Source organism: Strix aluco, chromosome 5 (assembly GCF_031877795.1).
Source record: "Strix aluco isolate bStrAlu1 chromosome 5, bStrAlu1.hap1, whole genome shotgun sequence".
NCBI lineage: Eukaryota > Metazoa > Chordata > Aves > Strigiformes > Strigidae > Strix > Strix aluco.
This window is the reverse complement of record NC_133935.1, coordinates 17,523,352-17,547,624: the sequence shown is the minus strand read 5'-3', so window position 1 is coordinate 17,547,624 and position 24,273 is coordinate 17,523,352. Positions and strand designations below refer to the sequence as shown.

At 43.0% G+C, this 24,273-nt stretch overlaps 1 protein-coding gene across 2 annotated transcripts in view; it reads left to right on the top strand.

The window, feature by feature from the left end:
- Nucleotides 1-24,273, top strand: part of TMTC1 (transmembrane O-mannosyltransferase targeting cadherins 1) — a 185,248-nt gene that overhangs the window by 122,180 nt on the left and 38,795 nt on the right. For both annotated transcript variants that reach the window (XM_074826225.1, XM_074826224.1), the window contains 2 exons: nt 13,814-13,978; nt 22,152-22,265. In XM_074826225.1, coding sequence (XP_074682326.1) covers nt 13,814-13,978; nt 22,152-22,265 — 279 coding nt within the window. The remainder of the gene's footprint in view (nt 1-13,813; nt 13,979-22,151; nt 22,266-24,273) is intronic.

Genomic DNA, 24,273 nt, shown 5'->3' with positions numbered 1-24,273 from the left:
AAAGGTGACTCTTGCTGCCTTAAAAGGGTGCTGGCTTCAGTTGTGGTATATGCACATGACTACTTGCCTGTAAGCCACTGATTGCATAGAGTGGAGGATTGACACTTGTTGAAGAGGGTGAGGAAAATCCAGCCACTTCTCCATCCCTCAGCCTCTGCCATGGGATTTCCCTCAGCTTCCAGCCTCTAACAATTGTCACTTCAGCAGTCTGGGTGCTTCTGATTGCATTTACTCAAGAACAACTTTGAGGTGTTACTTCTGACATCTCCACAGTATCCAGACCAGAGGCTGCAGTGGCAGTCAGAGGACATTCATCCAAGATGCACCAGACTTGCCCATTTCACAGAATCACAGGATGGTTGAAGTTGGAAAGGACCTCAGGAGGTCATCCAAATCCCTTGATCAGGCAGGGCCACCTACAGCCAGTTGCCTGGGACCCTGTACAGACAGCTTTTGAGTATCTATATCCAAGGAGGGAGACTCCACAGCCTTTCTGGACAACCTGTGCCAGTGCAGATTGTTCCAGTCATAAGCATAAATGGTCATTCTTGGATGCTGCAAGTCAGAAAGCCAAATTCTACCCTCAGGTGCGGAGGGTCAACATCTGTTATCTCTAATAGGAACTGCCATTGTGGAGCTGTTGACAAAGCACAAGTCCTCAATTCCACTCTAGATTACTTTGTGATAACGGAAACAATAGTTTTATTCCACAAAATGTTTTAATTGTATTCCTCAGAAAATGTGGATCAGAAAATCCTAAGAAAAACGCTTACAGGTGGTCTTTTGCAGAGCTGTATGCATATTCTGATCATCATGTGTATAAGCACTATCACAAAAGGGCTGCTCATTGGTGTAAAATTCAGGCTGTGTAGAAGCTGTTGTGTTTATTACAAGCTTCTTATGCAGTTAGGCTATATCTCTGTGCTCTGCTATATACTGACATTGTTTTGGGGTCAAATCCTGCTAAATGTATTCACATCACTAGCCCTGCTTTTGTTTGCTGAGTGTGTACCTGAAAGTATAGTGAGTGAAAGTTGTCCCTTGGAGTTATTTCGCAAACGATACCCTCAAATAATGGATCTTGCATCATTTCAAATTAACTTGGAAATCAGATTGCTTTAAATTCATGTAACAGAAAATGAGGAAACACATGAAAGCGCAAAGCTATTAAGGAAACAGTCAGCTGAACACAGGGTTGTGTTGAGTGGTTGCATTTCTGAATCTCAAAAGAACAACTGCGGAAAATACTTCAGCCGTCAGCAGTTCCTCATCCTCCTCCAGATGAGACTGCTGATATAATGAGAGGAGGGGCAATGAAGAAGAAAAAAGGATATGTTTGCACAGAGAAAATTAATCAGCGTTAACATGTGTGCATATAGTTTGTATAATGCTTTTCATCTCCCTGAGGGCTTTGCAAATATGTGACCTACAAAGTAGGTAATTGATAGTTGCTGCTTTTTTTCAGGCAGGAAAACTAAGGCAGAAGGATTAAATGATATCTCCAGAGTAAGTCTGTGTCAGAGTCCCTGGATCTCATACTTTGCTCAGATCACTCGTGACCTGCTTTGCAATATTTGGTTTTCGCTCTTACCCCAGGCTGGCAGGCAGCTGGCATAAAAAGGGAAGGCAAGCCCTGGCAGTGTGCAGGAGAGGTGGGCAGTTTCCAGCCAGAGGATCTGGAGAGAGCTGAGTTCTTGGCTCCAAGTTACAAAGAAATAAGTTCTCTTCATCCTCCAGGTGCAAAATGACATGAGTGGTGAGGGGGACTTCTGCAAACATTCATGACTATGGCAGAACAAAAATAATGTGTGGGGTTTGTTTTGGTCCCCCCCCCGCCCCAGGAGCGTGGCTGTTTAGTAACGATGGCTTTAAGAAAGGCTCACATTCTTTATTTAGAACAGCCTTTAGCAGTTTTCTTATGTTACATCTTGAAAAGGGCTTTTCTTATCCTTTGCTGTTGCTTCTCTAAAACTCAGTTAGCAAGTCAGAGGTTGTCACTCAGCTTTATTTAGACAGAAGTCCTCAATCCGATGGAGAGAACTCAGTGATGTGTGGTTTTGGGCTCATGCTTGAAGGTGCTTTTCTAGCTCTGTTTCAAGTAATAGCCTTTTATTAATATTTGTGGATGTGACAGTTGTGTGTGTCACAGTCTGAAGTCCTAATTCAGTGTTGCTGAGTAGTTACCTGGCCAAAATGTCAAGCGTTTTCTTTTCGATAAAAGTTAAGTAAGGACTCAAGGATTCACGTAAAAGGTGTTGTAAATAGAAAGGAACAAGGAATAAGCCTTTTGCTCAACATCTAATTATGTGGCCGGGCCTTGCCTTCTGGGGATTGATGGGTATTTGGAACAATTCCTCTTCTATCTGCAGCCATGTCTCAGGGCAGAGGGATATAAGCTAAGTCAGAATGGTCGAATGTTTTCTTTAATTTGCTTTAGCAAAATAGAAATATTTGGAGAAAATATTTCTTGTATTTAGTTTTCATTTGAGGGTTACAAGCACTTGTTTGTTTAAATCAGGAATTTTTAATTTATTACTTTAGCGTGAAAAAATTCATAGGAAAACAATTTATTGTCTTTCAACTTTTAATTTTCATTTTGTTGTTGTTTTCTTATCCTTAAGAGGGGAAGACTTGTTTTCAGGAGGGCTAGGGTTGTGAAATACATATCTTGGGAGTGGTAAACATGATAAAACTATAGGCTACAGTTTTCTAAAGAGACATGACAATAAATGGCTGGATCAGTGAAAGACTTAAACCACTGCAGGTTTTTCCCTCTTCAAAATGTAGATGTAGTTATGTTTACTGCATATCTGTTAATGCTGCTGAGAACACCACATAAAGCCTAATTATTTGAAAATCCAGAACGGCTATGTGCATCCAGTTTTTCTGAGCTGTAAGTGATTTGTCTGTACTTAGAGGAAGAGCTAGTGCTCCTGTCTGTGTCGCACTTCACCATGCAGAAACTGGAGAGGCAGAGCAATTTCCTGGGGCATCCAGAAGCTGCCTGCCCTACTGATGTACCAGCAGAGCTGGGGTTGCTCCCACCTCATGGCATCAAACCTTTCCTACCAGAGCAATTTCTATGTTTTCCTCATCTTCCACTGCTACCCTGATAGCAGTGGCTCCTGGCTGGGCTGCTGTATTGTAGCTGGACAACTTAAGCAGTTTTCACATGAGAACCAACAAATCAACCAAAACATTGCTACGTGGCTTATTTCCAATTTGCTGAAAGCAATAGGCACTCAAGTGGTACCTGCACCATTTTTATGGCAACTCATTCGTGGTGGATATTGCAGTGAGTTGCAGAGTGCACAGTTGCGCTTTCCCAGCACAGGCAATTACAGGTTGCTGTCATTTTTTTCACCAGCTCCTCACGGTATCAGGAGTTGATGTTGCAACCCTAATTGTCAATACTAGAAGATGAGATCTCTACTATATACAGGATGGCATTTGCTTCAGCGTCTATCTCAAAATCTGCAAGAAAGCCAGCATCCAGAAAAAAGTGCGCTTGTATTTTTCACGTTAAAGTTTTCCCTGTGTCATAGCAAAGCAGGGACCATATGAATTTTTGCCTTTGCATAGATCATATTTTTGATTCTTTGTGCTAATGCATTCATTCCAATTAGTGTAATTCCACACATTATTAACTTTTGTAATTGGAAAAAAAACCAATGGAGGACTTGGTACCTGTGGTAGGTAGTGGAATCATCTATAAGTTTTAGAAACCTGAATATCTGTGAGCAGAAGTCCCCTTTGCTTACAAGGCAGCCACTTGAGGATGGTGATTCTCTTTTCTGGGAGCATGTTATGCTGTCCGCATTATCTTCTTCATTTTCTTGAAGACCAGTTGTGTAATGGGGTCGTGGTGTATTTTCAGTTTCCTTTGCTACCCCTTTCTTCTTATTTGAAGCTACAACACCAGGAGCTGAATTCCTGTTTACCTTTTCAGAATTCCTTTGGTATTAGATCAGATCCTGTAAAGGATCACCTGATTTACAGAATTTCAATTTAAATTCACAGAATTTCAATTGGAGTCGAACCCTGGCCCCAGCAAAGTCAGCAGTGAAAGTCCTGTTGATTCCATGGAGCCAGTTTATCTGCTCCCCGATCTCAATTCAGCAGCATAATTAAGATTTTTGCATGCTTTCAAGTTAAATCCACAGTTCATTTGGGATTTGGATATGGAATCCAAGTTACACTTGTTCCATTTACTTAAAAAACCCATTATTTCAATGCCTTACTCTGTTGCTGCTGTTCTTGCAAGGGCTGTGGAGCAGCTGAAGTTCAGAAGGAGTGAATTGGATTATATTCCCTGTAATTTGGGTGCAGACCTGAGGGCGCTGGGAGAGGACTGGGAGGGCATTATATGATGGCAGTGGTGTCCCCCTTTACTGTGAGGGGCACCTGTCCCCAGTCCAAGGCGTTGATTTGAGCAGTGGTCTGTAAAGTGGCTCATGGCTGGAGGTGAGGAGGTTGGGACAGCCTCAGCTGAATCAAGTGATTCCGGATCTGCTTCCTCATCTATTAAATAGGGATAATAACTCCACTCTGCCATTTGGAAGGTGGCAGAGAGAGTTCTCATTAATTAAGGAGAATAAACTGCTTGTAGAAAGGCTAAATGCTGCAAGCAGCTACCTTTCAGATACGTATCCAAAAACTTCTAGCTTTTAAAGGCTTGCCTACCCCTATTAAACACTTTAAGGAGAAATCAAAGCAGTCATCCTCTGTTAATGCAGGCAAGAAATGCTGAGATGCTAGTGCCATATATTTTGGCAAAAGGCAGTAAAGATGTAGGAATAAAAGCTGAAATGATTCTGCAAAGCTGAAAAAGATTAGCTCATGGCGTGTTTGGTCTAGACTGCAGCCTTGCGTTATTTTAACTAAATTTAAAACATGCTTTTGAGAAACATGTTGTGTTTGGCCATGTACAATTGATTCAGGAAAAAGTTAAATTTGTGTGGAGTATGAGCATTAATAGCTATACTGGAAAGATTTTTGGTCTCATTGTGATATATTAGGTTAAGGGAAAACCTTCAAACGCATTTATTCTGCTCTTGAAAATAATACAGATATGTAAGGATATTGCATTTAAAAAATAGTAATAAATTAAGTTAATGTCATCTTGTGGATATAATCTACTTGGTCACACTGATTAAAAGAGGAATTCTTATTTACAACAGCATATGGTGCACTACAAGAAGATGCCTTGTGAAATTTAATAGAAAATAGTTTCTTACATGAAGTTTTTGGAAGCTTGTGATAGAATTGAATGAGGAATTATGTCCCTTCAGTAGAGTTCCAGAAGTTGTTATAGTATTTTAATTAAAACTGTAGTATACAGGCCCTTCCCCAGTAAAGTATATAAGATTTAGGGAAATTTCTGTGGAATCCCCATGGAATTAGATTGGATTTTTTATTTACAAAATGTTTTCTTTCCATAATGCATATAGTAATCAAAAGTCTGAAAAGTTTCTGTATTACCTGTAAATATTTCAGAAACGAATCTGTTGGAAGTGAAATCTTGGACTTCAACACTCTAATGAAGTGAATTTGTTTATCACGTGACTTATTGGAAGGAAGGGATGGGAAATGTGTCCAAATGTTAAATAGCCATTCAGAGGTTAGCGAAATCATTCATTTCTAGTCCATATTTTCTCTCTAATAAGGAGAATAAGAGTTCCTGCATTTTCTCTAATTACATCATGTTCTGACTAGAGGACCACATTGCTAGTGGGAGTAAATCATTTTGATGATTTAGCTGATCGTGTCTAAATGTCTTTAATATAGGCCTGCATAGCTTTTAATTTAGAGACAAGGACAAAGTCTAACACTAACTCATAAGGTACCTTTCAAAGTTAGAAGTATTCTGCCAGTGTTTAGAGTTCTCTGTGTCTTTGTATTATGACTTGCAGACCTTATTCCATGAAAAGGCCTCTTAATAATGGTGAAAATTTGACATTTTATTCGGCAGACTCAGTAGTAAGTTAAGTATGCTGCCAGTTACTTGGTTGTCACACTGATATTTCTGAGCTGTGAGGCCTGGGTTTTTCCAATGGTATTTATTTTGTATGCTAAATATTATACCTTGATGGTGGTCCTGAAGTCTTTTAAAACCTCTAGTAACCAAGAAAAAAAAAAAATTAATTCCATGTGATCATCAGTGGGAGATAGGCAATTTAAACCATGCTTTTTCCTTTTCCCCCAAACCTCAGTAATAGTGAAGAAGCAGAGATGCATAGTGAATGTTGCTGGCTGTCCGTGTGTGACAGAGGCAGATCCCGCATATTCTTTGCCTTTGGACAGTTAGTCCAAAACATGACTGTTCCAAGAGGTTTTTACCTTGTAGTCCTGATTCGTTGAGTAAGTTTTGATACAACATTTTCCCATGGAAAATACAACAATTTAATTAACCCAAAACTTTTTGCCAAGGTGTGCTGACTACAGTGAAACTTTAGATAAAAAGGTTGGAAACAAGAGACTTCTCCAACCCAAGGTGGAGTTTGGGTCAAAAGGACACAGACAACAGAAATGGACAGTTGGATGGATGTGGCCCAGAATTACCTCTTTGTGGGGGATGCTTATCTGAGAGTTGGGACATCAGGGTCCATCTGCCATGCACCAGCATTCTTTCAGGATCATTAATGCTGGATCTACACCCTGCTGGATCACTTGGTGGTGGCAGTTTGATCCAGACCTGATCTAGGTCTGGATCTTGTCTGGACTCTTGTCAAATTAGCCAGCCTGTAACTTACTGAATTTAGGCTAGCCTTGTACAAGCTGAGGGAAAATCTTGATCCAGCAGTAAGTTTGGCAGTACAAAGTAAACTTGTCAAAAATTCTGGAATACATCTGGACCAGTGGAGCGTGGTTATTCCAAATCAGCACTTGGGCTTTGATGGCTGGAGAATTTTGGGGACCCCAAACTCAGAGCCCTACAAGTGCACTCACTTCATTCCCAGCTCTCAGACTGACCTGGTGCAGCGGTTTGAATACGGGTGATCCAGGTTGCAGGGATGCGATTGACTTCTGAGTTTCTGGCTGTTCTGGGTGACCTGGGTGCAAGCTAACACACACATACAAATACACTATTTTTCCACGTGAAAATATTTTTTTGAAGATTTTATCCAGGCCCAAAACATCTCCAGCCTTGGAAAACTTGACATTTTTCATAAATGAGCATCTTTGCTACCCTGCCAGCACTGCTCATCACTAGAGCTCCATGCCCGAGTGCTTTTTGGGTCAGAAAGAGCCACCCCAGGCCATGCTTGGTTTTGCCAGCACTCCCTTCTGCCTCTGACTGCTGCATAGTGGGGCAGAAGCATGCCAAGCACTCTTTTTGCAACCAATTACTCCCCATTAGAGAGTGTGAGCAGAACCAATGAGTTTAACAGGGATGAACTGCCTTTTTTCCCCTGCAGCAACAGCCCTGCCTGCAAGCTGCATTTCAGCTGAATTTGGCTCTTTCTCTCAGTGTGTTTCCTCAGCTCAGGCTGCAGAGCTGGAGCATCTTGGACTGGGAGCACAAAAAGCTTGTTGTGCCAGGTAACATATGTGTTGGACTGGGGCTAGGAAGCTTGTGAGGAACTGCAAAACCAAGAGAATCAAATGTTTGTGTTCAGCATTTGGACCTGGCAGCAGACACCGACTTTCTCATGGCTGTGTTCCCTGCTCTCTGAAGGGCAGCAGCAGAGTATACACTTAGTTTAAGTCATGCACGCAAGAGTTAAACTTGCTTCAGAGCAGCTTGAAAGTGAGGGTTAGTTTTTATGGAGGGAAAGGGAGTCATCCTAAATAAGTGCTGGAAATCAAGAGGAGGTTTGCAGCCCAGAAAGAGCCTCCGGGGTGAAATGTCAAAGCCAAGTGCATTTTCTGGTCTCAGTATAGTTTTGAGATAATCCCTTTTGTTGTATTAGCAGCCCCTGAACAGGGCAGTATTTCTTCCATGCTTTGACAGGCTGCTTATAGGCAACTCTTCCTAACTGATATGTATGTATGCATCTGGATTCTTATCTAGGCTGAGCTCTGAAGTGTGGAGTAACTGCTTTGATGAAATCAGTGGATTTACTCCAAGTTTACATGTGTGTAGTTGAGATTAAATCAGTCTTTTAAAAAGCCCCACAACTACTTCACAAGATTTGACATCCCCAAAATAACTATTAAAAAGTGTGAGGAAGGCATCTTTTCTGCATAGTTTCTCCCACCCTTTTTAACTCCTGAGCTTACAGCCCTACCTGGGTGAGTTAGAGAAGGCTGGGGCTGCAGCGCTGATGTCCATCTGGTTTCCTCTGGCGTGGTGCCTCTGAGCTACAGCGCTCAGCCTTCTCTGCCCATGTGCTCCTCCATGGAGTGGGAAACCTGTGCTGTGCAAAGTCCCAACTCGGAAAATACGGTAAGATGCGTGACTAGAACATGCCTCAGTTTTCAGGAGCTTCCTGCAGCAGTAGGTCTCCAAGCAGTTTTTGGAGGAGGTAAGGTGGTTTCCAATGCAGGCAGATTGCTGTAGCAGAAGGTCCTGATAATCTTGGGCTGCAGCACTAACCACACGTCTTTGATTAGATGCCATCACCAAGAACCAAATGAAGTGAAGCCATTCCTGACTTTTTAGTAAAGAGTGAGATACCTGATCCATGGAGGGAGAGGAGCTGTGTGTAAGCATCATCAGTAACAGCCTCACCTTGGGAAAGGAGCCATAATGGCCAAAGAAAATTTGTGATCCATTTACCCAAGAAGTGTTTGCAAATATTAAGTATCTGCTGTTTTGGCTCTTGTTTTAATCGGGCAATACATGTAGCGGAAACGGGGTCTGTGTGCCACCTCATTCCCATCTGCTTGTGCCTCCTCTCACTTCCCTTCCTTGCAGGTGGAACGATATTAACAAACCACAGAAATTATAGAAAATCTGTCATTGCACAGCTCCCTGCATTCGATCTGCCAGAAACACATGGCAGTGGCACAGAGGGTTTGCCTGCTGGGTGCAGCCCTACCCTCACTGCAATTCAGGACATGCCTAAGGTACCACCTTAGTACCACAGAAGTCTGAAACACAAAGAATCATGAAACCATTGGTTTGTTGGTCCATTTGCTGAGCAATCCTGCAGCATTATTGAATTTCTGAAGCCAAGGTTCTCCCGTAATAAGTGTGCTTGTTGTGAGCCTGCAGAAAAACTATTACCATTGGTTAACCTGTTGGGCTGTTCCTCAGGTCCTGCTCCACATCTGACCCCGGGGACCAAGCTGGTATGGACTTTTCACAGTGGTGAACAGTTGCTGCAGCAGGCTGTTGCTTATCCTACAGAAGGAGAAGAAAAAAAAAAAGGCTTAGAAGTTTTGCAATAATCCAGTGGAAAATGGACTTTAAAAAATAATAGTGGGTTTGGGATTTTGCTTGTTTCCCATTGTTTTGTTTTGGCTGTGAAGTATTTTAGAAATGTGCTTGCATGACAGAGAATGACAATGCCAAGAAAAAAGCCAGTCAGGAGAAATGGTCCCCTCCCTAGGAAGTGCTACAATTAACAAAAAACTAAACAAACCCCAAACCCACAACCCTGCAGTCTTCATACATATGTAAATAGCTATGGAGATGTCTGGAATGTAGTAGTTGGAGTAATTTTTTTAGGTGGAAAATGAGTCTTTGATGAAAGGTGCTTTTGAGACATTTTTCTGTTTTTTTTTTCTTCTAAACACGTGTGAGTAAAATCTGATTTCCTGGCGAGCCAGCGCTAATGTTTGAAATGGAGTCGAGTCCCCTGGCACTCTGAGAAGAAAAGCTAATGTATTTGAAATGTTCTGTGAGTTTGTAGGTGATGGCAGGATCACAGCAGAGTTAACCACATATGAAATGTCTTAGCATCACCTGGCAAGTTACTTTAATCAGATAAGTGCAGTCTCACCTGTATGGGCTCTTCCCACCACCGTACCACTGCTTGGGTTGCTACTGACTCACTAAAACTCAGGGCAGCTTCAAATGGTTTATCTGAAGCCTGGGGAAGTTTGGGATCAAGGGAAATGGGATGAACTTGCATCTCGCGAATGAAGCACTGAGGGGGGGGCTCTCTGGGTCCAGTGACTGTTGGGGTATGTTGCTGCTGCAGCAACTCCATTTTAGCAAGCTTGGTGCTTTACTGGGTCAAAACTTCATGGTCTCTGTACTAAAACTAATTTCTGTACTGGCACTGTTGAACTTAGTGTGAAACAAGTGTGTTGGAAGGCATGAGGGATTATGCATTTCTGGATCTAGGAAACAATAGTAATATAATCATGTTTTTTTGACAGATGCTTAATACGTTAGTGTGGATGCTTTTTTGTTTTGTTTAGAGGAGACAACAGGATCTGGAGGGGTCTGGATTTGACCTGATTTCACTATAATTATTTGGCCTTAAGCTAGAAATGCAAAGAGAGATGCAAAAACTACTAAGAATCATAGCTTTGGGGATGTTGCAGGGAGTTGTTTTGAATACAATCTGTGACATGAAATCACAAGCACATGCTTTCCTGGTGGCAAAGGTCATGTTAGTGCTTTCTGTACTTCTGAGAGTCCTTGGCCTGCAAAAGACCTGCAGCCAGTAATGTAACATCTGCCCTCAGCCTGGGGATGGGTTTGAAATGACTGTGGCATAAAAAAAGTCATGCAAAAAGATGTGGCTCCACCTGATATCTGCACTGGAAGGTCCCTGACAAGATAATGTGTGTGCGTCCTCCCTACCCATGCCTTGATGATCTGTGGTAGGAAATAGTCTGGAGTTTTAAGCCAAACTTAGCAGGTTCTGAAAAGAAAAGTACTCACCTACTTCATGCTTTCTGATCCTTTTCCTTTCTTTTGGGTTCCTGTGCACTTTATAGTGCAGGTACATTGACTGCAGGCTAGTTAGGCTGTAATTGTAGCACAACTACAACTCAGTCCTAATGTTGTCACAATTATCTCTTACCTTATTAAAGTGTAACCCATGCTTCAACCTTGCCCTCTTTAGCATCACTTCTTTCAACTTAGCCTTAGCAGCTTTGTGGTTTGGGATTCTGGTACATTAGCTACGCAATCCCCTTTCCAGCAGCCATTTGGGAACCCATTCCCCTCTGTATTCATACTTACTGCTGAATCCTGTGGTCTTGCTGGCTTGCTGAGTGTGGATGTAGAACCTTTGGGTTACCTACCTGTTTATCTGTTGGGGAGTCCTGTGGCTTTTCAGCAAGATACCTTGTTTTCCACTGTGTGTTCCCCTTTGTTGTAGGTAGAGCCCTGGACTGCAGCTTCGGTGCCTTTTTTGCCAGTCCCCTGTCAGCAGAGCAAATCACTTTATTGCCATGTTTCAGGTTCCTGCTCTGTAAGAGGAAAATTGCAACAGACCTCCCTTACAAAGTGTTTTGGGAGCCCCCGATGGAAAGCGCCATGTGGAGCTGGGCACTGCTACATACCTGCACTGTGCGACGGCCAGTGCAACTGGGATGGGAGCTGCAGTCTGAGGTGAACCCTTACTCCTCTGTGGCACCCAGCATCTCTCTGTAACTATTGTGGCAGTGCACTGCAGATGTTTGAGAATAACCCCTGGAAGCAGCACCTTTCCAGTGGCTGTGTAAGCTGTAATGTGGTGCTGGCTGTGCCCTGGACAAGCAGACTGAATACTGCTGCTAAGGCAGAAATTCACCAACAGCTGGGGCAGGGTTTGACATAAATACCAAGACATTGACGTTGCATTTTTTTTGTTTTCTGAACGTGTTCACAATTCTGTTAGAAAAGGCCTGTTCTTGAAAATGTGAAGGTGTAGGGAAATTCCTTTGAAAACAGCCTTGTGCTAAAGCAATTAAATAATGTTTATGTCAGATAATTAATTCCAAGGGAAGGATGAAATTGCTGAAAGGCAAAATAACAGAATGAAAACCGTCTGCAGGTTTTTGAGGCATTTCTTATTGGAAAGGGGGGGCTTATTACCAAGATTAGCTTTTCAGAGGTTTTAAAGTAGGGTTCAATAGCTATAAAGGCTGGATTGTTTGGCACCAGCATCTCAGTTTGTAGCTCTAAATGTCTGCTTGCAGTTAATGTAGGTGCAATAAACATATGTGTGCAAAAGAATTCATGGAAAAAAAACAGTGCAAGTGACATAAGAAATGTGTTTCAGCAGAATGCAAGCATAGTTAAGTAAAAAAAAAAATACTGATACCCAGTCCTGAGGAATGGAAGAACTCTAAAACAACGATGATCGCTGGATCTGATGTTGTCTCTGCATTGGTCCTCTATGTCTATGCCTCTGTGTCCTACACAGCACCTGTACTGTGACAGAGACAGCACCACTGCCTGGTGCTGATCAGTACATACAACAGAGGCACTTTTTTTCCTCGGACAAAGCAAGGATTATTGTCCCTCTTCCTCAGGAAGCCCAAGCAATAGCAATGTGCCCAGCCCTCCAAGAGGGCAGAGAAGCTGTGCCAAAAAGCACGCTCACAGCTCCTTGAAGAGGGGACATTTTTCATTTTCTGATTTCCAGATTGACTTTTGCCATATTGTGTGCTTGCCTCCAAGGTCACCTCTGACAGGGGAATTGTGTCCTTAGTTTTTCTCGCCTTGTAGCGGTCTCACCGGGAAGTGACTCAGACGCCTCGGTACACACCAGGAAAGCCTGTAGATCTCCGGCTGGAGCCTGGGCAGGTGCAATGAGCTGCCTGCCTCCAGCCTGCCTGTGTTCAAGTGTGGGGTTCAGCTGGGGTTCAAGGTGTGCCAGTGTCTGGGGAAGGCTGATTTTTTGTCCATATGATTGGTGGTTCCCAAGTGTTATTCCGGGTCATTCTACTCCCTTTTTTCTTCAGGGGGTGCTGCCTGGACTAAGATAGCTTTTAAGTCTAAAACTAAGTCAGGTGCCAAGTAACTGCATTGAAGAGTTATAGATAAGCTAATGAAATTCCTTGAGCAATAGGAATTGAAATTCCTTTTAAAAAATGCCAAGTAGAATTAGCAGTGTACTAAGTAAGCAACTGAAAGCACTCCGTTTCCAACTCAGAGAGGTATCATTGGAAGAATTCACATGTCACTTGAATTAAAGTAGATAATTATTGAATTGATTTAAAGTTATACAGGAATAAGACTTCAGTTCAAAATGTGGTTTGCTTCACAGAAAATGCCTCAGTAATTATGTGTGGAGAGTCATGAATGTGCCAGAGGCTGGGTGCTGGAGAATACCATGTGTGGTTCATGGGAGGGCAGTGAGGAAGGTCTGCTAGCACATTTCAGCTGTTCTGGACTGGGCACTAGAAGGGACAGGCTGGCCCTAATGTAGATGTGCAAGATCCGGACAGGGACTCCTGCCTTTTGACGTGGCCTCTGCCATCCGCTTCTGTTGTGGCGTTGGCTACGATATTCACTCTCCTGCCTCAGCTTCACAATTTGTAAACTAGAACTAATAGCGGCCACCACTGGGGTTGTTTAGAAACTTCCCTGTGTTAAAATGCTTTTCACTTCCACGCTGCTCCATTAGTACTCAGTATTACTGTTATTACATGATGCTTTCTTAGCTTGCTGTTCAGGAAAGCAGCTGTCTTCCGCAGGCTGGTGTAAGCTACCATTATGCTGGGTGGTATTATGTATGCTACTGTATTTCTGGCATCCGGGTCTGTCATTTAGATTAATTTGGAAATTGTGTAGTGACTTGAGGAAAACTGCTGTTGAATTGAGTTTGCTAGCCCAGCAAATATAATTAGTCCAAAAAACCCTGCAATTGTGTAATAAGTGCAATACTGAATGGTCTTGCATATAAACCAGAGTACTGGAATATAACTTTTGGTATCTTCTCATTTTCCTTTTTTTTTTTTTGTTTGTTTTGTTTTGCAGTATGGGGTACTGCATCCTTTTTGTCCACGGTCTGAAAAAGCTGTCTACATGGTTGAGTAAGTGGAGGATTACTATTCTGACCCTCTTTGCTTTGCTGCTGCTGCTCTTCTCTTGGAAGACCGTGAAACAGAACGAAATCTGGCTGTCAAGAGAATCCCTTTTCAGGTATGAGTGACCACAGAAGAATACTTGCATTTTTGTATTGTTTAAAATAAGTCTGTTACACGGAGTATTTTTCTTTAGCACAAGTCTTGCTATTGATGTATTGCTGTGATTAACATTTTGATTATTACAAAATAACACCTACTTTCTCTTTTCTGGCAAGTGTGCAAAAACTGGTCAGCACTTTATATGCTTATGCACAAACTTTGGTTCTGGCAATTGCATTTTTAAGATACGCTGTTTTTAAATAACTTCCATTCTGTAGATTTACCAATAATGTAACACTTTCCTTTTTAAAGACATAGCAAAAGTTCGTTGCAATCCTCCAGAACACCGCAGTCACACTATTGAATAGATTGAATTTTCTTTAGTGATGTTCTTAATGACAAAAATGAAATGCCATGAAGTGCCAAACTTAATGTACCATATTTCATTTTATTTGATTACTCTTTGCCAAACAGCTCTCTTTACAACCTCATTTATATAATTTTTGCACTGAAACAGACTGTTTCATTTTGTGTTTTGCTAGCAAATGTATTGCATTTGCCTCCAGCTGCTTTCAGCAGTTGTCTAATTGTGTAGTAATTGCAGAAACACAGGTGATCTGCACACGGGTTGCTTAGCTTTATTTTCTAACTTATTGGCCAGAGCAAAGTTTAATTTACGCAGCACTAAAGAGTATGAAATTTTTTATGTGTACCCTTTGGTCTTCAGGAAACACTATTGAAGTGGTTGGAGCTCTGTTAGTGGCATTTGTTTCAGACAAATCTGGAATAGGGCTTTCTTTGCTCCAATGTGATTCATTGCCTGTCTCCCTGAAATGCTGTTTGCTGTTCAAACAAGAGCAGCCATGGTGACTGGTCTGGGCTTGCACAGCGATCCCCGTGAAGCGCACATCCAGTCGAAATCTTTCTGGCTAACAGTGGCCATTCGGAGGAAAGCTGGATGCTTTTCCAAGTTGGACGACTCTTGTTGGAAAGGGGGTAGGAAGATAGCAATTCCATATGCTGAGTTGCAGGCATCATCTGGTGTTGCGTTGCATACAGTTGTGGTCACCTGTGTTTAAGAACGATGAAGTCGAACTGGAGCGGATGACAGGAGGACATCTCCTACTTACTAAGAAGCACTCTTAGGATGATATGGGGTGCCAGGGGGTCTGTCACAGAAGAGAAGGATAAGGTTAGATCTGCTTAGTTGGACACAAATGGACTTCTGTCCATCCTACCTCCGTTCAAAGCAGGGTGACCATCTACAAGCCAGCTCAAATTCAGAAACCATGCCACTGCTTCCATGCAGCACTGAGCTGGAGCTAATACACCTTGCCTCAAGGTAGGGATTTGGTCTTGCCCAGGGTGGTACCCCGGGTTCAGTGGCTTGGGTTGAGCTGGCTTGTTCTTCAGCTCAGGTCTTTTGGGGACAATTCCAGGAGAGAGATCTGCCCTGGGCTTTTGAGGAGAAGGCAAGAATGTAGGTGTGCTCCTGCTGGGTCACCTCATATCGTGGCCTGCCTCTGAGGGCAATCAACAACAGATGCCTGGAAAAGCAATGTAAGAACAGGGCCAGCAACAGTGATGCTTTTCTCCAGTCCTTTCCCAGCTTGCAGTAATCTGCAGTTTAAAGACTTCCTGAGTCAGGAGTTATTTGCTTTTTTTTTTTTTGCTTTTAACAGCCACTGATGGACTTTTCTTCCATTAATGTCTCTGACTGCTTTTTCAAATCTATTTATAGTTTTGGCTTCTACAGCATCCTGTGCACTGGGCTCTGTTGTTAAATTATACAGTGTGCACACTAAGATTTCCCTTCTGTGTGCTGTGAGCCTTCTGTCTGATCACCTTGTTTGGTGTCCCCTAGTTCTGGTGTGCTGGATGAGTAGTAAGTAACCATCAACTCATCACTTGTCCTCTGCCTTCAATGCCTTTACCCCCATGCCCTCCCCCAAGGCTGTCTCTTTTTCATGCTGGAATCTACTTGTTTGAAGTCTCCTCACATGGAAGCTGTTCTGCATTTCTGATCCTGCTTGTCAGTCTTCTCTGGATACCTTCAAACTCTAATCTGTCCTTTTGAGAAAGAGGCCAGAATCATCTTTCAAGAGATATGTGCAACACAGGAACGTAGGACTGCTTTCTGGTTTTTGTCCTCCTATCCTACTAATTCCTGATCTTCCACTTGACTTTTGTGACCTCTCCTAAGCACTGGGTGATATTTTCACATCACTGTCCACACAAACTCCAAGATACCTATTGTGAGTAGAAGTGTCCAATTTATAGACATCAGTCTGTGCACAGATTTATGCAGACCCTCTGTACACACTCTCTGATACTTGTGCCTGTACCAGAATTATATTTCATCTGCCATCTTCTTGCTCAGCCTTCAATACCATGAGATCCTTCTGCAACAATTTGTAGTTAGCTTTAATTCCTGCAGTGTGATTCACATTGGTGTCATCAGCAATCACGTCTCCCTGTTTGCTCCCTTTTCAAGATCTTTTGTGAACATATGAAGCAGCTCAGATGCCACTGCATGTCTCTTGGGAACCCTGCTTTCAGTCTCTCCAATTGTAAAAACTGTTCACATACTCAGTGCTCTTTGCTTGCTGTCTTTCAACTAAGTATTGATTCAGGAGAGGACCTTCCTTTTTATTCCATGCCTTTAAGAAATTGTAAGTCTTTAGTGATGGATTTTATCAAAAGCCTTTTTGAACATTTAAGTGCACAACATTTGATGTACGTGATTCTGACTGGGCTATATTTGGATTTTCATAAAAGCTTTCCATAGTTTTGGTACCATGTGCCTGTTGAGTCTATCAAAGAACAACAGATCTGCCCTACTAACTTCGTTCTGCAAAATACAAGGTTAATTATTCTCTGTTGGCTTGTAGTTATTCAGAAGTTTGCTAGAACTGGTCTTTATTATGGTTTTCCCCAGATTACCTGGAGTGGAAATCAGACTTGCTGGTCTGTTGCCCCCCACATCCCTCCCCTGGAGCCAAATGAGGTCATGTTCATCACCTCCCATTTCTCTAGTGCCAGCATCACTTAAATGATAGGTACATCCACAGCTAATAGTAGCTTCACATTTGGTTTGATGCATACTACCAGGCTCAATGGATTTGTAACTGTTCTTGGTGTTGATTTGTTTTAAAGCTTCTTTTACTGCCACTTCAGTTTGAGACAGTGCTTCGGACTTGCCCCTGTAAGGAAAAGCTCCCATGTGGCAACCTCCTTCAGTTCCCCTGTAGTGAGCACTGGTGCAGATAATCCATTTAGCTTTTCTGCCGTGGCCTTTTCTTCTTTGAGCACTACTTTTAGACCTCCATCATCTATTTGCCTTAGGGGATCTTTGTCAGGTTTCCTCTATCTGATGTATTCCATTATTAGCTTTGATGGCTTTAGCAAGTTTTTCCTTAAATCTCTTTTGGTCTGCCTAATTATGTTTTATCTTTAACTTACTGAGGTTTATACTCTTTTCCTTTTTCCTTCTGTAGCTGTTGCGGTCACTCTTTAAAGGATGTTTTTCATTTCTTGTAGCCTTTTTTACTATGCTGTTTAACTATATTGGCCACCTTGTTGTCCTTTTAAGATCTTTTTTGATAGGTGTTATACATCTCTTGTGAGTCTGTAATATGGTAGGACTTTTCTTGTTGGGAAGGAAATGCAAAAGAAGAACAGTATAGCAAGAAGATAATGTCATCCCAGGAGTGGGAGATCATCTTTTTGGGGCAGAAGGAGGAGGCTATATATAGGCTGAGGAGAGGAAGAAGTAGTGAATGGCAGCATGTGCAACAGTAGTAAATTAGAAAGGACAGAGCAGGAGGAGGAGATAAGGAACACTAAAGAAGTATAAGGGAAAATAATAAGGAAACAGAGCAAATCTATAGATGTGGGAAAGGAGACATAAGTCAACCTACTTGGTAGTCTCTGTGTGTGTTGAATTTTTTTTTTAAGAAGTATGTGCTGAGAGAATCTTTATTCCCATTCCTAGTTCTTCATTCTTCTTTCTCCAGTTGCTGCTTTAATTAATTACTGCTTTTTCCCTCCTTTTACTTTTTTTGCCTTCAGCTCTACTTTCTATTCCTCCATTTGCTTGTATGTGTTTCTTCAGGGTTGGTATGTCTCGATTCCCTTGGCTGAGGCCTGTTCTGTTATACATGCCTTTTCTGTGCTGGTCCAGGAGACGTTTATATACTCAGCGTGTTGTCAATTTTGTGCTTGTACCCCATTTTGTCCTGTTCTCAAGGCTTACCCCGCTTTGACATTGTGTGGCAGCACTGTTGCCATCTCTGGGACATCCTGACTCTCAGTCTCCAGCCCAGGGGCCAAGTTTTCTGGATGCAGAAATCCTGCCGAGTCCTGGCTGAAAGGAGCAGGAGGATGCTGCTGTCTGAGGAAATGACGCATCAACACATAGGTGCACAAGCATATGTGCAAGGACTAAATGAGAAGTAAATGAACCACAAGTATAAGAAGTGGCCAAGTATATAGAGATCTAGATATTTGAGGCATATTATTCCAACAGGTCTCTAGAAGCCCTAAGCAGTTTGTCTTACTGTATTGGCAGGTGGGCAGGGAGGGCTTATTCGTTAAGTATTTAAGGAACTACCCTATAGAGTGAATGCACAGGCTAGGAGGACAGGCTCCGCAGGCTCCAACCGTGATCAGTGTTAATGTCTGAAGCCAGGGAGAGGGAGGTGAGGGCTGTGGGCTAACCTCTGCATCCGCTGTACTGACTTTTTCAAGTTTTGTCAAGCTGCCATGTTTCCTGTTGCTCCTGGAAAGCATCTGCATGCAATGCCCACGTTTGTGACAGTGCCTGGAAACGCAGTTATAACCAGCAAAGGAACTGTATAAAAGCGGTACTTTTTAGTCAGCAGTTTTCCCTCCCAAGCCAGGTTTGCTGATTTCATTAATTTGCAAAAACCAGCCCAGCCCCAAAGGTGGCATTTACTGCTGTGTTATTTTGTTAATTCTGAAAACTAGCTCATCTGAGGAGAGTAAGTCCTATTGCATTTTGTGCATCTTCTGTAGAACAGTTTAATATGGCCCAACATTGATATCTGTGAAATCAATACAAGGTAGGAGGCCAAGGAAAGTGGTTGTTTGTGTCATCCAGAGAATAATTTGCTGTGGAGAACCTTTATTTGATGATAACGATTCCCAAAGCAGAGGAGACCCAGGGCTGCTGCTGAGGCAGGATTGGCCTCATTTCCTTGTAAACTGAGCACTTTTCATGCGGAAATCACAGAAAATCAATGAAGCCTCTGCCCTGCACCCGGTCACTTTGCAGAGCAGAACATGTACTTAGGAAAACAAGAGGGGATCACAGGAGACTTCTCCTAACTGAAGTGGGATTTGGGTAATGCTGGTATTTGAGGTTGGAAAACACCAGTAGTATTTTATTTCTCTGATTTACAGCTAATAGGCTTTTGCCTTTCCATGGAGAGGAAGTGTTATGTAAAAGGGTTTGCCTATTGTTTAGTTTCCAATTATGTCGCTTACTGCTGTCGTAGAAGTCAAAAGGGAAGGAAATCCTCTGGAGAAGTGACGTCCGATCTCGACGGGCTTGTTTCTGGCTGGAGCCAGATCAGTGCCATAGGTTTTCAGAACGGTTTATGGGTGCTGGGCTGGGGAAGAGGGGAAATAGGAGAGTTTGGAAAAGCACGTTGGAAAATTAGATTGAAATTGTGAGAGACTGGGGGCTTGCGGGAAGCAGAAATGGAAAAACATTGTGTTCTGCTTTGTTATTTATACTCCACCCTTTCCTGCTTGGCTTTCATTATGGACATTATTGTTTCCTCTGTCAACAAGCAAACGGCATTCTCAGCTGATCAAGAATTAATTAGCAGGAGTGTTTGCCTAAACTCTCCTAAAAAAATCTCCTCCGCATCCAGCACTGTGTCTGCTACTACCTCCCACCGCACAGAGACTCCAGGCAGCCTCAGTCATTGCTACGTGCATTTGCAAAATGAAACACCCCCCTCCCCACCCGTGCGAGGAGAATAAATAGGTCAGGGACTGCGAGCGTTGTCGTAAGAACCCAAACCGATCTCTGCCTTTCCTATGTCACCCCCACCTCCAGCAGAAACATGCAGATGAAAGAAGCTTTATTAGTAATGTTTTAATAAATGGGACCAGCAGGATTAATAATAAATTCTATTTAAAGGGAAACAGTCCAGAATTAAAATATTTAAACATATGCATCTTACTGTTAAAACCGTATCTCATTAGAACTGAAATACTTGTGCATATGTAATGTACTCCTCACCGTAACTCAGTTTGCTCTGTTTCAGCAGGGGCTGTAGCCGAGCCAGCAATTCATTCACGTAGCACTGAGAGAGCATCAGTTTTGAGTGCTTGTCCGTGTCTTTGCCTGTAACGCTGGTGCTGATGTAATGAAACCCTCTCTGTATAAGAATTAATATTCCAGTAATGCCCAGAGGTTGTAAGTGTGTAGTTAATAGCTCCCAAGGCCAATGGAAATTAACACAGCCATAGCAGTCACACATTACTTGCTGCTGGTGCAGTATATCTTTGTGAAAACTAATATAGAAAATCATTCTCTTAAGAATAGCATCAATTAACTGATTTAATTCAGCGATTAGTCACAAAATGTCTTATTCCTGTAGTGCTCCCAGTAAGTAATTTGGAAATACCTGATGATTAGGAAGCCAAATGCAAGGTGTATTTTTAATTTCAGTAGGCAAACCATGGCTGTGTTGTGCTGAACTCTGTGAGGCAGCCGTGGGCGAAGCTTTGGAAGCTTTCACAAGTAGGCATTAGCGATGCTTGATACCACTGGCTGCAGATAACCAAAAAGATATCATATTTGCCACTACAATTCTCCAGTGCTGTTTTACAGCTAAATCCCTGACAAAGGGTTTCTGCAGCTGTGGGTGCATTCTCCCCATGGGAGAGGGTGTGCACCCTACTGTAGGGGCTGTGTGTGACCCCATCTTGTTATGATTAACTTCCATGTCCACCAGAGTTAAACACAAGAGGCAGACAAGGCAAAGCAACAAGACTTGGGATTTTCCTAATCCTTGCTTTTCCTACCTGAGGTAGGAGAGTCAGATGATGGGGGAAGAAAAGAAAGCAGCTGGCAGGAATCTGCTTATGGGCAAGAAACAGTGCTTTGTCTGCTTTTACATGAACAGATTCATCCATCCTTATTTCCCATTACCTCAGAGAGCCCCTATTTATGTGCTGGAAAGGATTCCCCCATTAAACGGAGTACCGACTTCTCTGGATTCTTGCAGGGGAAATGTTTCCATGGTGTACGTGCTCCTGTGATTTCTTTCTCTCTTTAACCTTGAAATGGCATTTCCTCTAGCTGTGCAAGGTGTACCTTGCTTTCTGTGCTCTCAATTAAGTAAATAAGCATATGCTTGCTTGCTCTTCTCCTTTTGTCTTCGTGCCCTCATTATTAATTCCAAATGTTGAGTCCAATCTATACGTTGCAGGGGAGATGAAGGGGAAGGATGGACTAGCTGTGGAGCCACGTGTCCTCAGCCGTGTGTTATAACACCAGAGTGTATGACTTGCCAGCTAGGGGCGAGAGTCCTATTAGCCCTCACCTCCTGGCCATACTCTGCTCCGCACTAAGCAGTGCGTACGTGCTGGCTTGGTGCTCAGTATGATCGGCATCCCCTCTAGTGGCTGGTGCATATGGAAAAGATACCTTCTTTCTGGTACCTGCAGCTGACAGATTTAAATCAAGATTTTCATAAGGCGCTTCATGACACTCAAATTTAAGCATGGAACCTGTTATGGCTCTATTAACCTGTTATGGCTATATTACAGAAAGTACTACTTGCTTTCCCTCTAAATATTAGACTTTTTAGGGTCTTTCAATTTAATAATTCAGATTTTGAAATCCAACAGCATCTAGCCACAGGGAGTGTTGCAGTGTTAGTGCTAGAGATGCATGCAGTGACAGCGGTCAGGATGAGCTGAATTGCTGCCACATATTTATGTCCGCCCAGGGCACGTGAAATACCAGTGCATGGCACAAATTTGGGGTTGTAACAAGAGTTGTATTGTCACAATTGTGCAGAAGGTGACAAGGAGCTCAAAATCTGAGCAAAATTTTCAGAAAAACGGACCGAGAGAAGAAGGTGGACCTTGCGGAAGGTGGCATAACCTGGCCACTAACACCACCCTACTTCTGTTCTTCTTTGCAGCTCAGGAGTGAAGACCCTGCCCCACAATGCCAAGGTGCACTACAACTACGCCAATTTTCTGAAAGACCAGGGCCGTAACATTGAGGCAATCTACCACTACAAAACTGCTCTCAAGTAAGTTCCTGGAGGGCCCGATGGGGCTCTGGCTGTGTGGTGCAGCCTGCCGTTAGTGCAGCCCTTCCCTGCCGGGCATGGGGTGGGTTGCCCGCTCCTCACCTCTGGCTCCCAGGGGCAGCTCAGCTTTCCGAGGTTGCGCAGGTTCCCTGGCTTGGTGTTTGCATGTCATTAAATGAGGTAGCCTGGCTTCCCTCCAGCTCCACGTGTGTGCGTGTGTGTGTGTGTACACTTCAATATATGAGATAGAAATGTTACCATAGCTACACACTGAGCAATGAGGTGTCATTTACACAGCGGAATGTATGCTGGTAAGCAGGAGGTAGTTGTCATAAAGGCATTTTCAGGTTCCTGGGCCATTTATCTTAGTAAATTGTTAATGGTGCATGCCTGGAAAATGCCGGTGCTGTAGCTATCTGAAGTGCAGTAATAATAATAGTACTTACTACTTGTATTGAGGCTTCTGTCCACAGAGCTTTGCATGAACACTAAACTAATTGATCCTGAAAATGCTTCTGTGCAGTAACAGGGTAAATGTCATTACTGCGGTTCTGTACAGGGGGAAGCTGAAGCAGGAGGGTGAATTGCCTTACCCGTGGATGCATGGTAAATCTGGGCCCAGGGTTGGGCTGTAATGTTGGAAATCTCCTCCGGTATCTGTGAAGGACCCTCCCAACCATGTGAGGATGGGGTTGCTCCCTGCGAGCAGCATCCCTCCGCTCGCCGGTCCTGCCAGTGCAGTTAGCACAGCTCAGCTGGGGCCTCGGCTGCTCCCCGCTGCCCAGGCAGCTCTCGGTGCAGCCGGCAGGTTACCCCAGTATCCAAAACCTCTCCTTTCTGGTGCTGGGGGCTTGGAAGAAGGGACAAGCCCCTCAGGGGAATGAGTGCAGGGAAAAGGGTGGGGGTGGGGGGGTGGCAAGGGAAAGCAAACATGGAGGGTCCAGCTAATGTCTTGGGGATTAAAAGCATATGTGGGAAGGACAGACAATGTGAAGAATGGCTCTGATGGAGAGGAAGGACAGAGCTTATCTCCATAGGGCATGTCAGGAGGTGCAAGAAGAGTTCATTCCTGACACATGGTGTGGCAGAAAACTCCAGAAATTACATTTATGTTTTGTCTTCTGGCCAGCTGACAGGGTTATACCAATGGCCCTCCAAGGGCTCCTAACCCACCCAGGTTAAGCTGGGAGGACAGGAGTTCATTGTCACTGAGGAGGGACTGAACCTCCGTGAAGGTGATTTTTAGCTTTTCTGGGCAGCATCCTGTTCTGTTTTACCGTGCTGGGCATTTAAGAAGTAATTTAGAAAAACCTCTATCCTATTTTTTTAATGTTTCCAGGAATGGAAAATCCAGCACAATCATCAATAAATCATGCTGAAGGTTAATTACTGTGGCTATTGAAAACGTCCTCCTTTATTTTTAGTCTGATTTGTTTGATGTCAGCTTCCAGTCATTGGATTTGTTTACACTTTTGCCACACTGAAGATCCCGTTACCAAAAGTCTGTTTTCCATACAGTCATCATCTCTTCCCTTAACCTGCTGCTTGATACAACCCATTGATGTAGCTGCTGGTGTTTTCAGTGTTATGCGAGTTTTTGCAGTCCTCCAGTCATTCCAGTAGCTAGTCTCTGAACCTTCTCCAACTTACCAGAAAAGCCCACTGCAAGTTAAAAAGAAGAGGGACTAACAAAAGTTATCCGAGTCCTGCAGTGAAAATGCTAGTACACGGAGTAACATAACTGCTCCTACCAACATTGCCTCTGCTTGTGTAAATGGGATTTGCTGACAAAAGATTTTGCTCTTCTCTAATGTAGCAGCACCCATTTATTATAATTATAATGCTGTCTTCTGCTCTGCAGTATTTTAATTATGAAAGAGTCTGTTTTGAGAGATGATTGCAAACACTTCCTCAACTTTATTAGATAGCATAGTTTGTGCTGATTTTACTGTTTATAGAGCATCTGAAGCCTTGTCGGGGTTTGGAGCCACACGGAACAAACCATGCT